Raw genomic sequence first — 23,795 nt, 5'->3', positions numbered from 1 at the left:
TGCCCGCACCCGGGACCTTCCGAGACCCCAGCCGCCTGTCTCCGGTGCCCTGCCCTCACCCGGGACCCTCCGAGACCCCAGCCGCCTGTCTCCGGTGCCCTGTCCTCACCCGGGACCCTCCGAGACCCCAGCCGCCTGTCTCCGGTGCCCTGCCCTCACCCGGGACCTTCTGAGACCCCAGCCGCCTGCACCTGTGACCGGCCGGCCTCATCCACTCCGCCTGGGCCTCTGACCGCTCCTGCGCCTGCAGACATGGCCACTCCTCCGCCCTCCTCTGAGCGCCAGCGCTACCATCCAGACTGCGAGGCCGCCATCAACCAGCAGATCGGCCTGGAGCTCTACGCGGCCTCCGTGTACACCTCCATCGCCGGCTACTTCCAGAGGCCCGACCGGGCCTGGCAGCAGGGCTCCCAGTACTTCCGGAAGCGGGCCCTCAAGAAGAGGGAGCAGGCGGACCGGCTGGTGTGGCTGCAGAGCCAGCGCGGGGGCCGGGTCCTGCTGGAGGACGTCCCCCGGCCGCAGCAGCACCAGTGGGACAGCAGCCTGATGGCCCTGGAGCAGGCCCTGCTCCTGGCGAAGAGAGTGGACCAGGGCCTGCGGCACCTGCACCGCCGGGCCACCCACCGGGAGGACGCCCACCTGTGCGAGTTCCTGGAGAGCCACTGCCTGCACCCACAGGCGGCCTTCCTCCAGGAGCTGGGCGGCCACATCAGCCAGCTGCGCCAGATGCAGGCCCCCGAGTCCGGCCTGGAGGAGGACCTGCTCCACAAGCTCACCCTGGGCGACGGAGAGGAGCACTGACCGGGACTGCCTTCCCGAGAGCCGAGGGGGCCTCCCTGCCCCGTGCCCGGATGCCCATGGCCACATTGCCCGTGCCAAACGGGCACCTCAGTTCCATGTTCAAGGTCCACTGTCTCTTCAAATAAAGTCTTTGGTTCTTAAATAAATAAAGGTCTTTCTCTGATTCCTCTGAGCAAATCCCTCACATTTCAGTTTTAAAACATGTATCCAGGAGTCTCCATCAAGGACTCAATTAGTGCAGCTCCGTACCCTAGATGGAGAGAGGAGGGAGGGATTTCATAGGATCCTGATGGAGGGAGGGAGGAGGAATTCCATAGGACCCTGATGGAGGAGGGAGGAGGGATTCCATCGGATCCTGATGGAGGGAGGAGGGATTCCATAGGACCCTGATGGAGGAGGGAGGAGGGATTCCATAGGACCCTGATGGAGGAGGGAGGAGGGATTTCATAGGATCCTGATGGAGGAGGGAGGAGATAACCATAGGACCCTGATGAAAGGAGGAGGGATTCCATAGGACCCTGATGGAGGAGAGAGGAGGGAACCATAGCACCCTGATGGAGGGAGGAGGGAGGGATTCCATTGGACCCTGATGGAGGAGGGAGGAGGGATTCCATAGGACCGTGATGGAAGAGGGAGGAGGAATTCCATAGGACCCTGATGCAGGGAGGAGTGATTCCACAGGACCCTGAAGGAGGGAGGAGAGAGGGATTCCATAGGACCCTGATGGAGGTAGGAGGGATTCCATAGTATCCTGATGGAGGAGGGAGGAGGCATTCCATTGGACCCTGATAGAGGAGAGAGGAGGGATTCCATAGGATCTTGATGGAGGGAGGGAAGAGAGATTCCATAGAATCCTGATGGAGCGAGGAGTGATTCCATAGGACCCTGATGGAGAGAGGATAGATTGCAGTGGACCCTGATGGAGGGTGGGAGGAGTTATTAGATGTGAACCTGGATGGAGGAGGAGGTATGCATGGAACCCTGGATGGAGGAGGAGGTATTACATGGCACCTGGGAAAACACAAAATTAACCTACCCCTTATAAACAATGTGTGTGGGGGTGCAGTCATTTGGATCGTCTTGAGCCCTGTGAATGTGGATGAATGCTCATGCTTGTTGGGAGCCATTAGAGATATTGGCCTAGACAAAGCCATCTTAAGAACAATAAGTTTCTGGTAGAAACTTCTAGTTACCAGAAACCACATGTGTCCTGCGATTTGGCCAGCAGCTAAAGATAACCATCCTATACCCTGAAGCAACTACCGCCACAACAGGAGCCTGCTACAACCCTGCTGATAAGCTAATAGGCTTCTCCACCCATCCCCTGTCCCTAAAACAGTATGTATTCTGCCGCTGTAAGAATAAAATTTGAGGCTTGATCAGAATCCTGCCTTGCCTCCATTTCTTCGCGTCTCCTATCCTCTCATTCCCTTACAGGAATCATCACGGTACCCACATTGCATGCCCCGCGGGTTGGGGCATAATTGGCTCCCAACGTGGCCTCTGTACTTCGGTTCCTGTTGGGAACGTTCACTCAAGTGTCCGGCCGGACCTCTTCTTAGGTGCCACTGGGATCGCCCTGTGAGTCAGCCTGTTTTCTTGATCGCCGCTCTTGACCCTGCGAGTCAGACCTGGTGTTAAGGTAAGTGAACGCATTGGAATTGTTGATAGGCATCATCCTTCATCATTGCCCTCCCTTATTCTCCTGCCTCTAGTCCACTTCGAGCACTCTCTTGTTGTCTCGGGGAAGAGTGAAGGGTACCCGAGTTCGACTGAGAGAACTCCGAATCACTCAGGCTTGTTCCCTGGTTTCGTTCCCCTTGGTTGATCTTCATCCGAAAACCCTGAGTTCACTTCATCTTAGTGGTCGTTCTCCTGGCATGGGGCTTATACATCCCGACCTATGATACGTGAACAGGGGCCTCTTTTTGAGGTTGAGGTTCGTTGATCTTCCTTGGTGGTTCGTCTCCTCGTGGACTCCTGGGCTGACCTGGTACGGGGTTTATACATCCCGGAGGCTTATGTGGAAGAGGCGGAAATATGGGTCAGGCTTTGAGCTCTCATGAGTTATTTTTCAGGGGAGTCCCTCAAGGTGGGAGGATTTCAGGTTAAAAAAAGATTTAAGGATTTCTCAGGAGACTCAGTGAGTTCCTCAAGGCTCGAGGATTTTGGGTTAAAAAGAAAGATTTAAGGATTTCTCAGGGGACTCAGGGAGTTCCTTAAGGCTTGAGGATTTCGGGATAAAAAGAAAGATTTAAGGAATTTTTTCACTTTCATCACTGACCTTTGCTCATGGTTTATTATAGACTTTTGATTTGCAAGTTTAAAGTGTTAAAATTTTAGAAGGAAATCTTTTACAGTTTTTCCATGTTATTATAGAATATAACCTTTGTTTTTCTTGAAAAAGGTACTCTTTTAGATCAGGCTGAAGAAAAAATAGTACCATGGTCTTCTTAATGTGTTTTCTTATCTTAATTTGTATTTGGAATCTATCTGTAATAAGAAATGGAACCCCGCTGCCGAATCTCTCTCTGGTTTGGAGAGATTCAAAGGTGGCAGGAGAGCGCAGAGCAATAAGTTCTCCTGCAATGAGATTACTTAATGTTCTGTTTAAGAATTACCTGAAAACATGTCGGGAAGTGCAAAGTCTAGCCAAGGTCACCTTGGGTGCTAGCTATTACTTTGGAAAGCGAAGTAGTATTACATTTTAAAATCTGTTTTTCTATTAAGCATGACTTTGGGGAAAATACGCCATCTGAGTCATTTGCTGAAACTCCCCCCAAAGCAGGATGTGGTGGAAAGTAAAAGGGAGCACTTGGCCATCTAATATGGACGTCCCCTCCCCAGTATTCTAATTTAAAGTCTCCTTCTCATAATTGAAATGTTTTACAAAAATTTAAAATGCGTCTGGGATTCCTGTTCATGTGTAAAGAGAAAACCTGGCTTGAAACTGATGAGCGCAAGTTCCGATTTTGGACATTTAGATAGAGTTTTGAGCTAGAGTCTCTCTTTACAAATGTGCAGAATAAAACCCAAGACTGATTATTTCCTAAATAAAATGGCGAATTTGACCCAGGGTAGAAATTCTAGCAACAAGATTGGTATTTTTCCATAATAATGTTAATGGAGCCTATTCCAAAGCTAACTTTAAGACCTCTAAAAGGAAAATCAGTAAAATTGTCTCTGTTACAAAAATTTGCTAAAGTAAATGCCTTAAAATAATTGGATTCGAACCCCAAGTATTATTAAAAATATCTTAATTATAAAAATCTAAGTAGCCAGGTAAAAAACTGGCCCTTTGTTAATTAAAAAGGCTAGCCATGCCTTTTTGATGGAGAAAGGGGCTGCTTCCCGCCTGTGGCAAATTCTTAAAGAATGGGGTCAATTTACATCTGATTGGTCCAGAGTAGGCCAAACCTGTTCTTCCAGGGAAAACAGTTCCTCCCCCGCCTCCCCGCCCCCCAGGCCAATTTTGAAACTTCCCACCTGCAAGCAAGGGGCAGGAAACAATGTAGCTAAACCTTGTTTCTTGACCTTCCCCAGAGGAAAAAATTATGGTCCTTTTAAAATCAAAGGCTGGGCCAGGCCTGCCTTGCCAGGCTCAAGTGTGGCTTTCCAAAGCTGCTGTGAAATTTAAGACCTTGGAGTTTATACCTAGGTATCTTGAAGTGACATAATACTGAAATGTTGATCTGAGTATGCCTAGTATAAAGTCAAGATGATAGAAGTTAATCTATTAATTGAAAATGCCTTATATTTTGTTTGAAATGTATCCTTAAATGTAAAAGTATTGATTTGAAGAATGCTGAGTATTTAATTTGCTACCTAAGATTTAAAGTTCTGTAAGTTTAAAGTGCAAATTTAATCGGGAGAAATTAATTAAATAATGTATAACTTGTTTTTGAAAAAATAAAATGTGTTTTCCCTTAAATAATTAGAATTCAAAATATGTTACTTCTTGGTCTGATTTAAAAAAGAGGATTAATTTTATGATCTCCACTGAAAATTTTTTAATACAAAACTGAGTTTAAATTTGATTGTTATTCTTTAAGATAATTATAAAGGGTATAAACAGCTAATGAGATTTCTGTTTGTCTACAATATAATGTTGGTCATCTGTCTTTTAGGGGTTTTGGTTTGCTCTATCAAAGAACAGTGTAGACAGTCGCCACTTTGAGCTGCCTGACTTGGCAGCCGCCATGTTGGCCGCATGGCCTGCCGCTCCCCTGGGGGCCGCCATCTTCAAACAGCAAAGGCCCCGCCCTCTAACTTAGCCAATCACAAAGGGAATGTCTTCTCACTGAGGCAGGATGGAATTTCAGGGGTGGAGCTTTAAGGCAGAATTTCACTACAGAAATGCAGATGGGGCAGAAAGTGTTTCTAATCTCTTAAATGTAGAAAACCCTGCTTTCCTTAAACTAAGGACAATTAAAGGTTATATGTTCCCTCCCTAAACAAAAGTTAAATAGCTTATGTCAAAGTATTTAAAAGGGACTGATAGCAGTAATCCAATTTCTGTGATCCCAGCTGATATTTTAAAACCAGTTTAAATTTAATTGATATCTCTTAATAATTATAAGAAGTATATAATTTTTAAATTATATATATATATATATATATATATATATATATATATATTTAATGGTCTTTCAAGTTGGATTTCAAAACTATACTAGAAATCACATGGAAAGCTTTATCAAATAAAAATTAATAAATATATTTTAAGTTTCTGCCTCTGTGAAAGGGCAAAACAAGTTATTTTGTTTAATATTTCTTAAAATACAGCAGTGAAATTTTAAGATGTAATTTGAAATAACAAAAGCTCCTCACTACTGCATTTTAAATTAGGCTGGAAGTGGTGCAGCGTTTGCCCCTTGTGAATCAGAAGTTTACTAAATACTAAATTTACTTGCTTTGCTTTAAAAAAAAAATACTTACTTAAATTACTATCCTTGTAAGCAATTGAATCCTAGTAAAGTAAAATTCTTCTAAAAAAGTTACTGAAGGCTTCCCATGATTCCTCTGTATATGCAAATAAGCCAAAGGGTATATTCTTTAAAAATATAATTGCTAACATTCACAGATTGTTGTTAAAATACTAAATCTGACAATAATTAGTCACCATAAATGAAAACTCACTTGAAATATATAGCTTTGCAACAGCATTTGTTAAAATCTCAAAAGGCAACCATGTTCCTTACATTTGTTGCTTGTGTGAGAAAGAAAGCTGTCTGGAAGGAAATAAAAAGAGGCTTCCTTCAGATGTCTAACTAAAATTAAAAATCAATATATTGGACCTCATAAGCTAAATTAAATAATTTGTGTTTTGCCTCCTTAAACAAAGTTTATGTAAATTTACTTAAAGACTAAGACCAGAAATTTAATTAATGTCATTTACTGTCCATAACTTAAGACAAGTAAAGTTAAAAGAATAAATGTTATTTCAAACTGACTTAAAATTGGCAAATTGGGCTAAGTGGATATTCAGGGGAACTTAGCTGTCACCTATTAAAATGTAAACTACTACAATTTTTATATAAGACCTCCATCATTATACCAAAAAATACTAGGCAGGAACCAATTCCTGGAGCTTTAACTGTTTTTACTGATGGGTCATCAAATGGGAAAGCTGCCTATCATACTATAAATTCTGACCGAGTCATACTGACCAGTCATACTTCTGTGCAAAGAATTGAATTAGAAGCTATTAAGGCTGCATTGCAATATTTCCAACAGCCTGTTAACATAATTTCTGATTCCTCTTAGGCTTCGGGCCTAGTAAGTAGAATTGAAACTGCCCGGTTGAAATGGTTTAGCAACCAAAGTTTATTCTTACTATTTAAGCAAGTTCAACAGATTGTGCAGCAGAGAAAATACCCTTTTTATATCACCCACATCAGGGCTCACAGCATATTACCTAGCCCATTAACTAAGGGAAAGGCACATGCTGATCAATTGGTTGCTTTATTAAAAGATGCTTCAGTGTCTCATCAGCTTTTAAAAATCCCAACTTGAAAAACAAAAAAGGGGGATGATGGAGAGATCACCTACAGGTAGGCTGTACCTAGCGTTAATTACTCTAAATTTTTTCACTTGTGATGCTAATGGAAGACACCTGTGGAGCTACATTGGTGTCCAAATAAAAGGAACAGCCCAGAGACCACCTGGGGCACGGTAAAGTGAAGTATGGTAACAATCATTTCAGGTAAAAACTATAGTTTCATACTGATCTTAGAAGGCACATTTTTCCTTTACCTGGGAAGGACAGCACAGCTATCCCAAGGTTAGAGGGCTCCAGTTAATATGTCAACTCAGTGTTCTGGAGACCCAAAACTGTAATTTAAATAACATGCCTCAGTTTAACCTGAGTTACCCAAGGACTCTAGATAATGTGTTTACCCAAAATGGTAGTTTGGATGGCATGCTGTTTCTGTTTCTGTAAATTGCATTTTTTTGCAAACTAGGTTCCTCATTCCAAACCTCGAGACAGCCAATTTAAAACTGAATTGTCATGACCTAGAGCAAAGAATAGTCTTACATGGTATTATTCTACAAGTTTTATTCATAATTTGTGATGCTTTATCACAGTATATTGTGCATTTATCCCAAACAAACTTACAAATTAATATTTACCTTGGATATTTTGAGAATGTGAAGGGATTTATTCCCTCCTGGGGAAGGCACTTAAGCATTCTGTATTGACCTCTCTTGACCTTTTTTTAGGAACAGCATTGCATACCTATAATAAATTATCTAACCAGCTAATTGATGATGTCCAAGCTCTCTCAGGCACTATCAACGATCTCCAAGATCAGATAGATTCATTAGGTGAAGTAGTACTACAAAATAGAAGAGGGTTAGATTTGGTCACAGCAGAACAGGGAGGAATATGCTTAGCCCTACAGGAATGTTGCTGCTTCTATGCCAACAAATCTGGGATCGTCCGAGACAAGATAAAGAAACTACAAGAAGATGTGGTGAAAAGGCGAAAGGAACTATTCGAGAACCCCCTTTGGAGCGGACTGAACGGACTCCTGCTCTAGCTGCTTCCTGCTCTCAGCCCCCTTATAAGCCTTCTCCTAATCCTAGCTTTCGGCCCCTGGGCCTTTACAAAATTAACAGACTTTGTAAAACAGCAGGTTGATAGCATGCTGGCATAACCCATTCAGGTACACTACCACCATCTAGCCATGATAGACCGTGAACGTGACTATAATGACGGCCAGGGCTCCCTCCCTACGGGGACAGCATGACGCCAGAGGGATGCTGGCCTACTCCCCATAGAAGGAGAAAGGCATGGGCACCGACCTGGGTGCACGGTCACAAAATTTTCGACCGCCTCTGGATTTCCCTGTGAGCACACCTGGTTTGCATAGAGGTTGGTATCCATACATAACTATTGGCTCTGCCTCTCCTCCCCAAAAAGATACTAAGAGCCATTAGTAGTGGGATTCCACAATCCCATGGGAGGAACCAGGTCCCTACTCCCCCAGTCGGTTAAAGCCCACTCTTAATAAAGAAAAAGGGAGGAAATGTTGGGAGCCATTAGAGATATTGGCCTAGACAAAGCCATCTTAAGAACAATAAGTTTCTGGTAGAAACTCCTAGTTACCAGAAACCACCTGTGTCCTGCGATTTGGCCTGCAGCTAAAGATAACCATCCTATACCCTGAAGCAACTACCGCCACAACAGGAGCCTGCTACAACCCTGCTGATAAGCTAATAGGCTTCTCCACCCATCCCCCCGTCCCTAAAACAGTATATATTCTGCCCCTGGAAGAATAAAATTTGAGGCTTGATCAGAATCCTGTCTTGCCTCCATTTCTTCACGTCTCCTATCCTCTCATTCCCTTACAGGAATCGTCACAGTACCCACGTTGCATGCCCAGCGGGTCAGGGCACATGCGAAATGTATAAAACATATCCTTAGGATCACAGGGGTGCTTACCTCTGAAATAAGGGTGAATAGAATGGTACTGGGCAGGGATTAAAAGAAAGGATTTTTATATTTAACCTACAGTTTTTGGTTTACTAACATATGCAAATATTAATATTTGGTAACATCTGGCAGCAGGATGGAGACCACTTACTCTAAGAACAGAATAAATGAAATTGCAACACTGCAGATGATTCTTGATCAATTGTGAGAGTAAATAGCTGCTCTGTGAAGAGCAGATCTGTTTTAACTTGCTCAGCTCTAACCCTCCCCCACCCCTACTTACATAGGACAGTAAAGAACTTTGGATTCTGAGTCTTTTACTCCCCAAACTACACTCAGAGACAGTGAATTAATTTATGACAATTACAGAACTGCAGAGAAGGGAAACAATAGGACACATTTTCCTAGAAGGAAAAAACACTGGTGTTCCAATATGAGAAATATTGTGCTTGCTTTGGCATCAGAAAGTGTTTCTATCCTACCTGTAAGCTCCATGCCATGTATCCCCAAAGGAGAAAGAAACTGAATAACTGACACACTCCACTCTCCCATTTTGAGCAAAACCCTAGTAGTGAAATGGACATCACAATTCTAGATCTGATCCATGCTACTTACCGAGGTGAATAAAGTAAGTCCTTTATTCATAAATATAAATGGAAAAGGTTTTCCAGATGTATGAGGAGGGTAAAATAGAAGATCACAATAAACACACAAAACTATGTCATTGTGGGGGAAAACTCAGATAAAATATTGAAATAAAAGATAATTTTACCAAAAATTCAAATTCCTGTTCTAAGAATTTAAAGGAAAGAAAATAGATTTATAAAATTAAAATAAAATGTCTACTATAGAAGGAAACAATTTGAGGACAGATCAAGTACTTGCAAGATATAAATATTTGCAACAGCATGGATTGACCTGGAGAGTATTATGCTACATGAAATATGCCATTCAGAGAAAGGTAAGTATCACATGATCTCACTCATATGTGGAATCTAATGAACAAAATAAATCCATAAACAAAATAGATCCAGAAACAATGTCATTTTGATTTTTTTAAATATGAAAACTAAAAGGTGAAGTTAGAGGAATAATCTGATGTTGAAAAATGTTGCTACATTACAAGGTATCAGAATTATCTTAAATGTGCTTATTATAAGTGATAAAAGTTATGGTAACAACTACCTGTGAGACTCAATCTTCACATGCTGTCTATTTAAGAAGCAAAAACTGGGAAAATTGAGAAAGATAAGTACTCTACAACAGTAATCACTCTTCAGAAATATTTGCTTTGGGAGATGGCAAACAACTACAGCAGGCTCTTTTTCAATAGCCATATTTCCTAATGTTAACTGCCATAGCCAGAGTCAGATGAATACTTGGAAGATGCTGACGTTCATACAGTAATATAACCTCTTGTATTTAAGAGTGAAGGGAGCTCTAGAAATATTATTTGGAACTCCTGATGCTCATTCATTATATTTCATGGGCTAATCATATATATATATATATATATATATATATATATATATATATATATTCATTTTAGAGAGATAGGGAGAGGGAAAGAGGGATAGAAACATCAGTGATGAGAGAGAATCATGGATCAGCTGCCTCTTGTAGGCCCCTACTGGGGATTGAGCCTTCTTGCCCGCACCACCTGGGCATGTGACCTTCACCAAAATGTTACCTGGGACACTTCATTCCTCACGCTGAGGCTCTTGGCGAAACTTTTGAGCTCGGCGTGTCAGCATTTTGAAAAACCTATTTAACTCGGGTGCTGTGTCACATATAGAAATTTTTTGACAGTTGCAAACACAGTAAAAAAAAGATTTATATTTTGGTATTTATTTTATATATTTAAATGCCATTTAACAAAGAAAAATCCGCCAAATAAATGAGTTCGTGTGTCACCTCTGACACGCGTGTCATAGGTTCTCCATCACTGCTATCAAATGATCCAAAACAGCCAGGATTCACTTGATAATTTCAATAATGGTACATGTAATTTCTGTTGCACATCTATCTTTCCTCTGGAAAAAGTATATCTCATATGACAAATGGGGACAATAGTAAACTTTTAAAGGCGTTTGAATATACTGGGAATTAACATTTGGCTAGTTGTCATTTTTCCAATGAAAATGTCACTTCGTTCTTATCCTTAAATGGAGTTATTCTCCCTGTGCTTCATACTGCAGGAGACAATAATATTAATATTAATAATGATATTAATAATAATACTAATTTACAAGCAATAATTTCTAGAATAGATTGAGTTCCCATTGAATCGTGGTCACTGATTTTCTATTCCTTAGCTTCATATTTTAACTTATACCAACCATCTTAAGTCATCTTCGCTGTATTAATATATTTAATTCTGTTTCATTGATTTGCAATCTCAGCCTGCTTCACTTAACACTTACTTAGAAAGAATGTACTTCAAGGGTGAAGTCTGAAGAAAATCTTTAAAATAATCAGATGGCAAAAATTGATGGGAATTTTATTATAGGGAAAATACAGTGTTTGTATCTTTAATTGCAATAGTTTGAGTATTGGACACACTGCCCCATACAAAAGGAGAACTGAACCAATGTATGCTGAATAAGTAAATGAATAAAAAATGTATTTTAGGACAAGATTCATGTTGCTGCCATGGCTGAAGAATTACATCTAATCTATAATTTGTGTATTAGTGTATTATTGGCTATGACCAAGAAAAAGCCATGCCGCATTGAAACTGTAAAACACCTAATGCTACATGCTAAGGAGTTTACTATTTATTTATTGGAATTTGAAGTAGATGATTATCCTGAGTATTAGGGGAAAAAAGAAAAATAGATTGGTATGGATTTTAAAAGAGGCATTTGTTTCAATAATGTCGGTGTGATCTACAATTTCTAATCATGGAGAACAGCAAGAATTTATGGTACCAGGAGATGGACAGCCCGACTTCACAAAGGGCTGTTCATCTTCTGAAGATGTGAACACTCGTGGCCCTCGGGCGGGCTTTCTCCCCATGATGGCTCAGAAGTCGTGGGAGACCTTTGAAAAGGCAGACTCACAAATTGAGGGAGACAAAACAAAAAAAAAGTAAATTATATTTTCTGTTCTTGCCAAAGTAGAGTAACAGGGATCAGATATATGCCCTGGAACACATGAAAAAAGTAATGAAATAAAATAAAATTATGACAGACACTGGACATCAGGAAGCAGGGACAGATGCCTCACAGGTAGGAAATAAAGGAGGTGACTCCTATGATGGCTCCACATTCCTTCCGTTTCTAGGCCACAGCTCAGAGAGGTCACGCTATGTAGAGGATATGGAGCTAAGACACTATAGAGAAGAAGGTGGGTAGAGATCTCAAGGCAGACAACCAGAGAGCAAAATGAGAGAAAGAGAGGGAACTCCAGAATCTTGCACCCCACAAGAATGATTCAGGGGATTACTGATCAGCTCTTGTGTGAATACATTATTAGAAGCCAGGAAAGAAACCACTGGAAAGGATTCTTGATACCTGACACTCACACAGGGCCTGCAATAGTGACCTTCACTGTCAGCCAGACTAGAAGATCTCTAGATGCACAGGCATTGAATAATTTACGTGGAAGGGTCTTCCTTTAGTAGTGAGGAACAGTTAATTAACCATACCACATGGTCTAACAGTATTTAGCCATGGACTATCACAGGGAACTCCTCTGTTTATTTAAATCAAATCTTAAAAAGGACCCCAAAGAATCAAGCTGTTTCCCAGAAACACAACAGTATCCAAAAAGGGCAAATATTATTTGTAAAAAAGAAAATGGATGGTGAACAACACATGGGTATTAAATAAAGACAGGATCAGTAGTAGGAACACTGATCTATCCTTGGTCCTCAGTATTTACTATGGCACTGTTGTTCTGATGATGTTGAAATGTGACCTTAAAAGATAACTGATCTTGATTTCTGAGGGGGATTTTGGGTGCCATCTTTTGTTGTACACCCAATACCTCACTCACCTCACCCATATTTGGGCAAATATCAAAACCTGAGGGCTGTGAGTAAATAGAAAAAATATGGTTCTCAGAAGCTCCCCCCTATCAATTGTTACTTATAATTTATCCAGGAGAAATGAAAGTACTTGTATGAAGGTGTGAACATGAGAAATATTCGTGGCCCCTTGATTTGCAAACAGCCTCAAACTGGAATCAATCCAAAAGTCCATGAAAAGATGAATGGGGAGCTCAACTGTGGTGTGCCCATACACGAGGACAATTCTCTACCACAAGCAAGAATGCAACCTTGCGGGCCAACGCGGGACAATGCAGGCTGTGCAGGGGCGCATGCTGACCCACCTCAGGAAAGAGTAAGAATGCAGCCACTCCTGGAAATGGTCTCCTAGCAACAGGGCCGCTGGGACAACAAACCCCTGAGGCCCCTGGGCGCCCTGGTCCAAGGGCGCCATGGCGTGCCAGCAGTGGCCCTTACCTGAGCCCCACAAGGGGTGGCTGTTAAAGTCGGACCTGAGGAAGAAGGCGCTCATAGAGTCGGGGCTGATCAAGCCATGACAGTCAGGGCCGAAGCTGGACCGGAAGTCGGAGCCCAGCAAGAAGTGGCTGCTAGGGCCGGGGCCACTGGAGCCCTTGCCCCTGGGCATGAAATGTAAGCCCTGGTTCAAGGACAGGGACAGGTTGCCTTCCCGCTATCTCTCCAGGCAGAACAACAAGCTTGGGAAGTGCCCCACCTCCATGGACAGCCGGCGGTGGGTATTTGTGAAGGAGGGACTGGACGACTTCAGAACGGGCTGTCCATCTGCTGAAGATGTGATCACTCGTGGCCCTTGGGAGGGCTTTCTCCCCATGATTGCTCATAGAATTCCCCGCCCTCCGCCCAAAAAGATTCACAGGCAGCCGCCCACGGGAGCGGACCTGTGTTCCAAGCTCTCGCCAGCCCAGCGAGCACGGAAGGCCTTTGTAGAGAACATTGAAGCCAGCCTGAGAAAGCATCCCTTGGCGAACTGCCCGAATCTGGAGGAATCTCTCCCTCCAGACCTCCTGCTCAAGGTCCTGGAAGTGCTAGATACTGACAGGGAGCTGGAGGACACGTGGGCGTATTGTGAGGACACCAAGGAAAGAAAGACCCCCACACATGTGTGTGAAGAACATCCTGAGGAGTTCAACCTGGAGCCTCCCCAGGCAGTGAACCTGGAGCCTCCTCAGGCAGTGAACTTAGAACCTCCCGAGGCAGTGAACCTGGAGCCTCCCCAGGCAGTCCACCCCAAATCTGCCTGGAAGCTCAACCTGGAACCTCCCGAGGAGGACAACCTGGAACCTGAAGACCAAGCCTACGTGGAAACGGCCAAGGAGAGTCTCCAGTCATATTTATTCAGTTTGTTTCCTGAGGAAGAGACAAATGCAGCATGCACAACGGATATCCCCAAAGATCCTGGGCTCCAAAAATCAAGAAGAAGAATTCGTGAATTCTGCAGATGGATCCATGATAATTTTGGAGACATAGGCATTGATGAAGAGGACCTCATGAAACAGTTTCAAGTTGAGTTAGAGGTCCCACTCACCCATAATACAGTCAAAATAAAAGAAATAAGCCAGCTTCCTTTGAATATAAGACCCTGCAAGCAGCTAGATGACATAGAGCAGAGAAAATTCTCCCTGCAGGAAGGTAACTGGGAAAGGAAACTCCGCAAACAACAAGACCCTTATAAACCCAAACGGGAGAAGATAAGGTATGGAGCATGGTACCTGGACCCCAAATCCTGGAAAAAGCTGGTCAATGACCAGCCTTTGCCCGACCCTAAAGCCGTCCCTGGCAAGGAACATTTGACCGATGGAAGGCATCTTGAACCAGACATTATTGATGAACTTTATGGACCAATTGCTTTCAAAGATTTCATTGTAAGCAAAGGCTACAGGATGCCAGGTGTGATTGAGAAGATGTTTATGAGGAAGGGATGGAACTATGAGTCTGTGAAGACTCCTATACACCGAGTAATGAAACTCCTCTCCAAACCCAAAGAGGAGGATTCAGGGGACAAAGAGGATTAGACAATTTTACATTTACTGCTCACTTGGCTAGTGTGTCTCTCTCATTTTAACCCCAGTCAGAATTCACCATGAGTGCCTCACTGTGTATGGACAATTTGATTCCACAATATCTGTAAATTTAACACCTATTGCTAATAAAACTTTCTGTATGAGCTTCTGCTTGGGTTCATCAATGTGTTATGTATTTTACCAACTATGAAGTCAATACTTACATATACTCCTCTTGGTTTTTATTGCATTAGGAGTATTATATTTTTATTTCAATTATTCATTAAAAATAACAAAAAGTAAAAGAATTACTTAAAAAGGATCTTCTTGCCCAGCTGATTGGGATCAGTGTTTCAGCATCGACCTATGAACTAGGAGGTCATGGTTTGATTGCAGGTCAGGGCATATGCCTGGGGTGCAGGCTCAATCCCAGTAGAGGTGCAAGCAGGATACAGCTGATTAATGATTCTCTCTCAACATTGATGTTTCTCTCTCTTCCACTCTCTCTCTGAAAATCAGTAAAAATTTATTTATTAAAAAATTATGCCAGCTATTGCATGGGATGAATCACAAAATAATTGTGCAGAATGAAAGAAATATATCGCTCCAATAATATTCAATTTATAATGCATTATTACAATTATTTTGTTAAGCACAACTTGTAACCCGTAGCCAAAGTAACTATGTAATTTTTGTGAATTATCTATGGCTACCTTTGCATTACAGCATGAGAATTTAGGAATTGCCATTGAGATCATATGGCCTGCAAGCCTAACATATTTCCTATCTGAATTTTTACAGTAAAATTTACTGTCCCTCTGATCTAGAAGAAAAATATATTCATACATATATTAAATCAATGATGCCACACTTTAGCTGAAGGAAAGATGATACACACTCATCTATGGAATAGAATGAAGTAAAATATTTTTATAAAATTAACTATTTAGTTAGACCTTTTGATCACTTTTCAAATCTGCCTATTATTTTTAATATTCTTAGGGTCAAAAATCTCTCAGGTATATCATCATATCTTATAGCCCCTGTTTCTTGTAATGTCTTTCCATGTGATGACTTGTCATACAGAGATTTCCCATTATTCCAATTATGTGGATGTTAAATGTGAGGTAAGGCAGCCTGAACATGATACAGACAGACTAACTTTCTTCCCAATGAAATGGCTAATTAATTCAATGGGATGTCCACAAAAGTGCGTTGGCCAGGAAACATGGTTTGTATGTCATATATATATATTCCACCCCTACACCCACCCCCCGTGGGACCAAAGGAAATTTATTTAGGGTATTGTGCTCAGGAGTGGACCCTGCACCTCCATGGAGGGATTTCCTGGGATATTCTTCTGCTTTCCCAGACTACACAGGGCACAAGACTGAATGTTTCCCTTGGTGCCTGGGGTTGCTGCTTGCTCTCTACAGCCCAGGACACCAGCAGGGCACTGTTCTTTGCAGGCCTCTGAGCCAATCAAGTGTCAGGACAAAGCTTTCTACAAAGGACACCCATTCCCCTCAGCTGCTATAGGGTGGGGGCACAGCGCCTGTGCTCAGGGCCAGTCCCTGGAAGCAGCATGGGGAGGCTCAGGGAAGGGCAGAGGTTCCAGGAGTACACATGAGGTCTGGATTTCAGGAAGTGAGCTGGAAGGTTTCTCCCACAGACTCAACTTAATAAAAGGGGCCACCTGGGGCCAATACTCAGTGTGAAAAGCAGCTTTCAAGCTGGGAGATCTCTCAGTCAAAAGCATATCCAGCATTTCTGTTTGTTTTTCTTCGGGGGGGGGGGGGGGGGGGAGGGGAGGATGGCCTGAAATAGGCCTGTGCCCATTAAACTTCCTGAAATAAACACCTAGACCACAGGCTCTCTAACCAACAGGTTTTAAGGGTGTATGTGGAATAGTGGGATGTTTTCCAATTGAGGTTCTCCTAGGGGCGGAACAGGCAGCTCACACGGTTTCTTTGGAAAGCATGACACAGGGAGAAAGAGTACTGACAGACACACAGAGTTAGCCACCAGGAATGGGAAGCCATGTGACAGAGCCTCTGGGTAAATTATGGTTCTTTCTGTGCAGATATAAAATGGGTGCTTTTGAAAGTCATAGGACAGCTTCTGGTGTGTGGGGGATGTCAAGAACTCTTTGAATATCTCCTCACTGGCCTCCTTGCACCTGGCCTGGTGCTTCGCAAGGAGGGGCTGCAAGACCTGCATGAGCTCCTTCTTGAGCTCCCAGGTGAGCATGGCTCCACTGCTGTAATCCTTCCTGATCTGTCCCAGCTTGTCCTCATCCTTCAGGAAGAAGGTCATGTACATGAAGGACACGTCCAGGTGGCCATTTTCCCCAAACTGGTTGTGCTTCCTCGATGGTGTCTATCCCTCAAGAAAACACATGCTTGTTGACCTTGGTCTTGATCTGCTTGGCTGTGTCTGTGAGGAAGATGGGGGAGTTGGGGTCTCTGGCATTCCTGTGGGTCTGAGTCCCCTGCAGGGTGGGGAAGAAGGCCGAGTGTAGCAGGGTGGTTTAGGATAGAAGATCCTGGGTGTGACATCTCTTGTCATCCTGAAGTAAGGATCCTGGTTGAAGGCACAAGGGATGAGGTCCTGGACGTCCATCTCGCCCCCAAAGATCTGTTGGAATGAGTTGCTGAAGGAGAGAGCAGCCTGGATGGCAGGAAAGCTGATCTTCCCCTTGCAGTCACTGTCTGCAAAGCCAAAAATGCCTTTCATTTGGTTGAAGTTCAGGTACTTCTCATATTCGCCGTGTTCTTGTAGAAGTCTGTGCTCACCCCCACATAGTCGAGGTCAGGGAAGATGGGCTTTTTAATGTCAAAGCCACAGGTGATGATGTCCTTGGCATTTTCCATGGAGTAGCCATAGGCCTGGTCCAGGGTCAGGACTTCCACAGGTACTTCTACTCATCTGCCATCCGGATGAGCAAGAGCACATTCAACATGTCCTGCAGCCACTTTGTGAAAATGAACGGGATGTGGTGGCCTACATGCATGGCTTCGGAAGAGGGGCCCCTGCCCATATACATGCAAAACAGCTTCTTGTTTTCATAGGCATCGAGGACCTGGTTCATGTCTCTGTGTGAGAAGAATGTGCATCTGTGCAGGAAGCGGTGCGGTCTCTGGCCTCTGGCTCTCTCTATTCTGTTTATCAGCTCTTGGTCAATGTCACTGCTTCCAAACAGAACAATGAGCTTGTCATAGTCACTGCCTTGTGTACTGTTCGTCTGTACAGTTCGGGGGTCCACAAAATCCACTTTAGCTTCCATGGCACCTGGACAACTAACCCAGGTTCAAGGTTCTCTGGAAGGCAGTCCGCCTTGTAGTTTTCCGCAGTGGCCAGGTTGTAGCTCATTTTTAGCAGTAACAGCCTCTTCACTGCAGAATCAATTTCATCCTGGGCTGTGGGGGGAACTGCAGAGGTGGCCAGTGGAGTAGCTGAGATCTCTGTGCAGTTGGGCTCTTCTTTTATAGTCTTCCCCCTCTTACTGTTTCCTTTTTCTAAGACCCTTTCTTCTCTTTTCTTCCTGTTCACCCCACCCTGCAGCTATTTGCAGTAAGGATTTCTTAGAAATCAACCAGTTTCTCACAAACACTTGAGCCTCTTGACCAATTCCTCATGAGACAGTCCAATCAGGAGTTGGCTGTGAGTGTGTGTGTTTGGGGGAGGGTGGTTGTGGAGACCAATAAAACCCACTTTAAACCCAAACTATTAGCTGGTCATTGCATCATTAGCTGTTCATTAGTGTGGGGTGCCACACTGCGTGCTGGCCTCCATTTAACCTCCCCACTCACTTCCCATCTCACTTCTTCAGCCTCAGTATGAGAACTGAGTTTACATGTGGTCCTGATGGAAGGAAAGACAATCTCTAAGTGCCCTGCAGCTATTGTGCACTAAGGCAATGTTGTGAAAGTTCAGTTCTGGATCACAGGACCTGAATTTCCAAATACAGCCTTGACTTTTAAAAAATATATATATTTATTTATTTCAGAGAAGAAGGGAGATGGAGTGAGATAAAAACATCAATGATGAGAATCACTGATCATGTGCCTCCTGCACACCCCCTACTAGGGATTGAGCCCATAACCTGGGCATGTGCCCTTGACCAGAATCAAACTTGGGACCCTTCAATCTGTAGGCCAATGCTCAATCCACCAAGCCAATCCGGTTTGAGCTGGCTTTTTCCTTTTCTTTTTATTGCTGAAAGTATTATATATGTTTCTTTTTTTTACCCCTAGAGCCCTCTCCCAGTCCCTTACCCCCAAAACCTTCACCAACCCATTGTCTGTGTCCATGGGTTATGCATATACTCACATGAGTTCATTGGTTGACTTCTTCCCACCACCGCCCTCTTCTGCTTTCCCTCTGTGGGTTGCCAGTGTGTTCCATGTATCTATGTCTCTATGTCTCTATGTCTATTTTTTCATCACTTTATGTTCTTAGTTATATTTCACATATGAATGAGATCATGTGATAATGATCTATCTCCCACTGGCTTATTTCACTTAGCATATTGTGCTCTAGGTCCATCCATGCTGTTGCAAATGGTCAGAGTTCATTCTTTTTTCAACTGCCTAGTATTCCATTGAATATTTCTACCACTGTTTTTTAATCCATTCATCTGCTGATGGGCGCTTAGGCTGTTTCCAAATCTTAGCTATTGTAAATTGTGCTGCTATGAACATAGGGGTGCATATATTCTTTCTGATTGCTGTTTCTGATTTCTTGGGATATAGTCCTAGAAGTGGAATCACTGAGTCAAATGGTAGTTCCATTTTTTTAATTTTTTTTTTATTGCTTAAAGTATTACAAAGGGTATTACATATGTGTCCATTTTATCCCCCCGCCCTAGACAGTCCCCTAGCCTCCCCTATACCCCAGTGTCTTATGTCCATTGGTTATGCTTATATGCAAGCATACAAGTTCTTAGGTTGATCTCTTAGCCCCCTCCCTCCTGCCCCCCCCCCCAACCCTTCCTGGCCTTCCCGCTGCAGTTTGACAATCTGTTTGAGGCAGCTCTGCCTCTGTATCTATTATTGTTCAAAAGTTTATAATGGTCTCTATTATCCATTAATGAGTGTGATCATGTGGTATTTTTCCTTCATTGACTGGCTTATTTCACTTAGCATAATGCTCTCCAGTTCCATCCATGACGTTGCAAATGGTAGAAGGATCATACCTCAACATAATAAAAGCCATATATGACAGGCCCACAGCCAACATCATACTCAATGGACAAAAACTAACACCATTTCCCCTAAGAACAGGAACAAGACAGGGATGCCCCCTCTCACCACTCCTGTTCAACATAGTACTGGAAGTGTTAGCCATTGCAATTAGACAAGAAGAAGAAATAAAAGGCATCCAAATTGGAAAAGAGGAAGTAAAACTGTCCTTATTTGCAGACGACATGATATTATACATAGAAAACCCTAGAGACTCCATCAAAAAACTACTAGACTTAATACATGAATTTGGCAATGTAGCAGGATACAAAATTATCCCCAAGAAATCTGAGGCATTTCTATACACCAAACTATAGGTCATTGAAAAAAGAGATAGAGGAAGACATAAACAGATGGAAGAACATACCGTGTTCATGGATTGGTAGGATCAACATCATTAAAATGTCCATACTACACAAAGCAATCTATAAATTCAATGCACTTCCCATTAAAACACCAAGGGCATACTTCACAGATCTAGAACGAACTCTCCAAAAATTCATCTGGAATAAAAAAAGACCCCGAATAGCTGCAGCAATCCTGAAAAAGAACAAAGTAGGTGGGATCTCAATACCAGATATCAAGCTGTATTACATAGCCACTGTTCTCAAAACCGCCTGGTACTGGCACAAGAACAGACATATTGATCAATGGAATAGAATAGAGAGCCCAGAAATCAGCCCGAACCAATATGCTCAATTAATATTTGACAAAGGAGGCAAGAACATACAATGGAGCCAAGATAGTCTCTTCAGTAAATGGTGTTGGGAAAATTGGACAGATATATGCAAGAAAATGAAACTAGATCACCAACTTACACCATACACAAAAATAAACTCAAAATGGATAAAGGACTTAAATGTACGGCAGGAAACCATAAAAATTCTAGAAGAATCCAAAGGTAACAAAATCTCAGACATATGCTGAAGCAATTTCTTCACTGATACACTCCTAGGGCACTTGAAACTAAAGAGAAAATGAACAAATGGGACTACTTCAAAATAAAAAGCTTCTGCACAGCAAAAGAAACCATCAACAAAACAACGAGAAAACCCACTGTGTGGGAAAACATATTTGCCAATGTCATATCTGATAAGGGCCTAATCTCCAAAATTTATAGGGAACTCATACAACTTAACAAAAGGAAGATAAACAATCCAATCAAAAAATGGGCAAAGGACCTAAATAGACACCTTTCAAAAGAGGACATTCAGAAAGCCAAGAGACATATGAATACATGCTCAAAGTCACTAATCATCTGAGAGATGCAAATCAAAATGACAATGAGGTACCATCTCACACCTGTCAGAATGGCTATCATCAACAAATTAACAAACGACAAGTGCTGGAGAGGATGTGGAGAAAAAGGAACACTTGTGCACTGCTGGTGGGAATGCAGACTAGTGCAGCCACTATGGAAGACAGTACGGAGTTTCCTCAAAAAACTACAAATGGAACTCCCATTTGACCCTGTGATCCCACTTCTAGGAATATATCCCAGGAAACCAGAAACACCAGTCAGAAAGGATATATGCACCCCTATGTTCATAGAAGCACAATTCACCATAGCTAAGATCTGGAAACAGCCTAAGTGCCCATCAGTAGATGAATGGATTAGAAAACTGTGGTATATCTACGCGATGGAATACTATGCTGCTGTAAAAAAGAAGGAACTCCTACCATTTGCAACGGCATGGATGGAACTGGAGAGCATTATGCTAAGTGAAAATAAGCCAGTCAATGAAGGAAAAATACCACATGATCTCACTCATTCATGGATAATAGAGACCATTATAAACTTTTGAACAGTAATAGATACAGAGGCAGAGCTGCCTCGAACAGATTTTCAAAATGCAGTGGGAAGGCTGGGGAAAGTTGGTGGGCAGGAGGGAGGAGTATAAGAGATCAACCGAAGGACTTGTATGCATGCATATATGCATAACCAATGGACATGGGACGCTGGGGGGTGGGGGAGGCCAGGGGATAGTCAAGGGCGGGGGGAAAAAAAGACACATTTGTAATACCCTTTGTAATACTTTAAGCAATAAAAAATAAATAAAAATAAAACCATCAGTTTGGGGCAGTGGTTCTCAACCTTCTGGCCTTTTAAGTACAGTTCCTCATGTTGTGACCCAACCATAAAATTATTTTCGTTGCTACTTCGTAACTGTAATGTTGCTGCTGTTATGAATCATAATGCAAATATCTGATATGCAGGATGGTCTTAGGCGACCCCTGTGAAAGAGTCGTTCGACTTTTAAAAGGGTGTGCCACTCACAGGTTTAGAACTGCTGGTTTTGGGCTTAAGCATCCCTACATTGGAGGTTCAGGACCACCATATCAGGTACAGTTTTAACCACTGACACAAAGACAAAACAAGACCTTGTACCTTGTAGACACAGAATTAAAAAATATGTAAGTATGCCCTACACTTATAAGTGTTCAATTAGAAGCTAGCATAAAACTTCGGGTTACTTGGACCAGATTGGACACAACCTTCCACCTTCATTTTCTCCTCCATTCTGTTGTCTCACTAGTACTGTACTAATTGCTGTCCAGCAGCTGGCTTCGGGGACAACCTTCACAATAACAGGCTGTAAAAACCAACTACAGGGAGTTAAATCATTTTCAGGGATCTGTTCTGTCACGAAACCCATGTAAACAACTCTCAATCGCATTCCCTACAGAAACAATGAGCTGGAACAGATTCAAAAAACATGGATAGAACACATGTCACCAACCTGACCCGGTGCCCTATGAGACAGCATAGTCCAGCTGGTTGTAGGACCACAGAACAAGGCAGCCCACTGGTGGGTACCAGGGTTGTTTTTCTGACATGCAGCTGATTTTCTAGAATCTCATTGACTGAGGAAACACATCCTCAATATCAATCAATCAGGGGCCATGACAGCTCCAAGATGATAAAGACAAATAAGCAAACACCTCATGTAATTTTAGGCTGCATTTACATAAGCATCCCTCCTTCTCTACACTAGAGTTTGGTCCCTAGGGACCCCTATGAATATTAGTCACCGACTTCCCACCCTGTAAAGGCAATAGGAGGCTGGAGCAAGGGAGACTGGAGACATTACTTACAAGGATGTTTGCATCATCAAGAATGATGGAGAAATTAGGATAGAAAACAGGATCCAGGTGGAAAAGTCTCAGTGATTGGACAGGATGAGGAGAGTGGATGATGGGATTCCTAGATAATGTCATAGATGACTGGTATGAGGTTCAAAGGAACAGAGGTTTTATTGTTGTTGCTCAATTAAACCTAATATTTTTTTCCTCCAAGATTCTATATCCAAATAATTTTAAAAATATGTGATTGAGAAATAGTTTGATAACTTGTGTTGTTCTAGAAATCTAATGTACAGCAATGGTGGTGTCCATTAATAATACTGTTTTGTATTCTTGGAATCTGCTGATACGATAGCCCTTAAATCTTCTTAACACACACACACAATCACAACTGTGTAGAGGTAATAGATATGTTAACTAGCTTGATTGCGGTGATCATTACATAATGTGTATGGATATCAAAACATCAAGGCTATATTTCAAATATGCACAATTTTTATGTCAACAATATCTCTATAAAACTGTTAAAAATAAGTCTGGCCTATAGGAAAATGACTTTCAGAGAAACATCAAACAATGAATCTGAAAAGATGGGCTGGCCACTGGAGGGCTTTCTGTGAAGTGCATGGTCACAAATACATACCTGTGGCCAAGATTAAAAGGGGGGAAGTTGGAAATGACAATAGCATCAATTAGGC

The 23,795-nt window shown here is 42.5% G+C and overlaps 2 protein-coding genes and 1 pseudogene across 3 annotated transcripts; 2 read left to right on the top strand and 1 right to left on the bottom strand.

Moving 5' to 3' along the window:
* Positions 1-252: 252 nt before the first annotated feature.
* LOC308511606 (ferritin heavy chain-like) lies at positions 253-801 on the top strand (the record flags this gene model as incomplete). The annotated part of the gene is made up of 1 exon (XM_081081604.1): positions 253-801. The coding sequence occupies one exon, from the start codon at positions 253-255 to the stop codon at positions 799-801; it is 549 nt and encodes a 182-aa protein (XP_080937730.1).
* A 12,162-nt stretch (positions 802-12,963) lies between these two features.
* On the top strand, positions 12,964-14,782 carry LOC308511605 (protein FAM47E-like; the record flags this gene model as incomplete). The annotated part of the gene is made up of 1 exon (XM_081081603.1): positions 12,964-14,782. Exon 1 carries the CDS (start codon positions 13,376-13,378, stop codon positions 14,780-14,782), a length of 1,407 nt encoding a protein of 468 aa, XP_080937729.1. The 5' UTR covers positions 12,964-13,375.
* Positions 14,783-16,296: 1,514 nt separating this feature from the next.
* On the bottom strand, positions 16,297-19,083 carry LOC308511604 (tryptophan--tRNA ligase, cytoplasmic-like; annotated as a pseudogene). The gene is made up of 3 exons: positions 19,048-19,083; positions 16,772-18,184; positions 16,297-16,344 (listed from the first exon to the last, which is right to left on the bottom strand). The product of its transcript is annotated as a tryptophan--tRNA ligase, cytoplasmic-like (transcript).
* Positions 19,084-23,795: the final 4,712 nt, after the last annotated feature.

This window comes from Myotis nattereri, assembly GCF_964212035.1.
Source record: "Myotis nattereri genome assembly, chromosome: X".
NCBI classification, from domain to species: Eukaryota; Metazoa; Chordata; class Mammalia; order Chiroptera; family Vespertilionidae; genus Myotis; species Myotis nattereri.
This window is presented reverse-complemented; position numbering and strand designations above follow the sequence as displayed.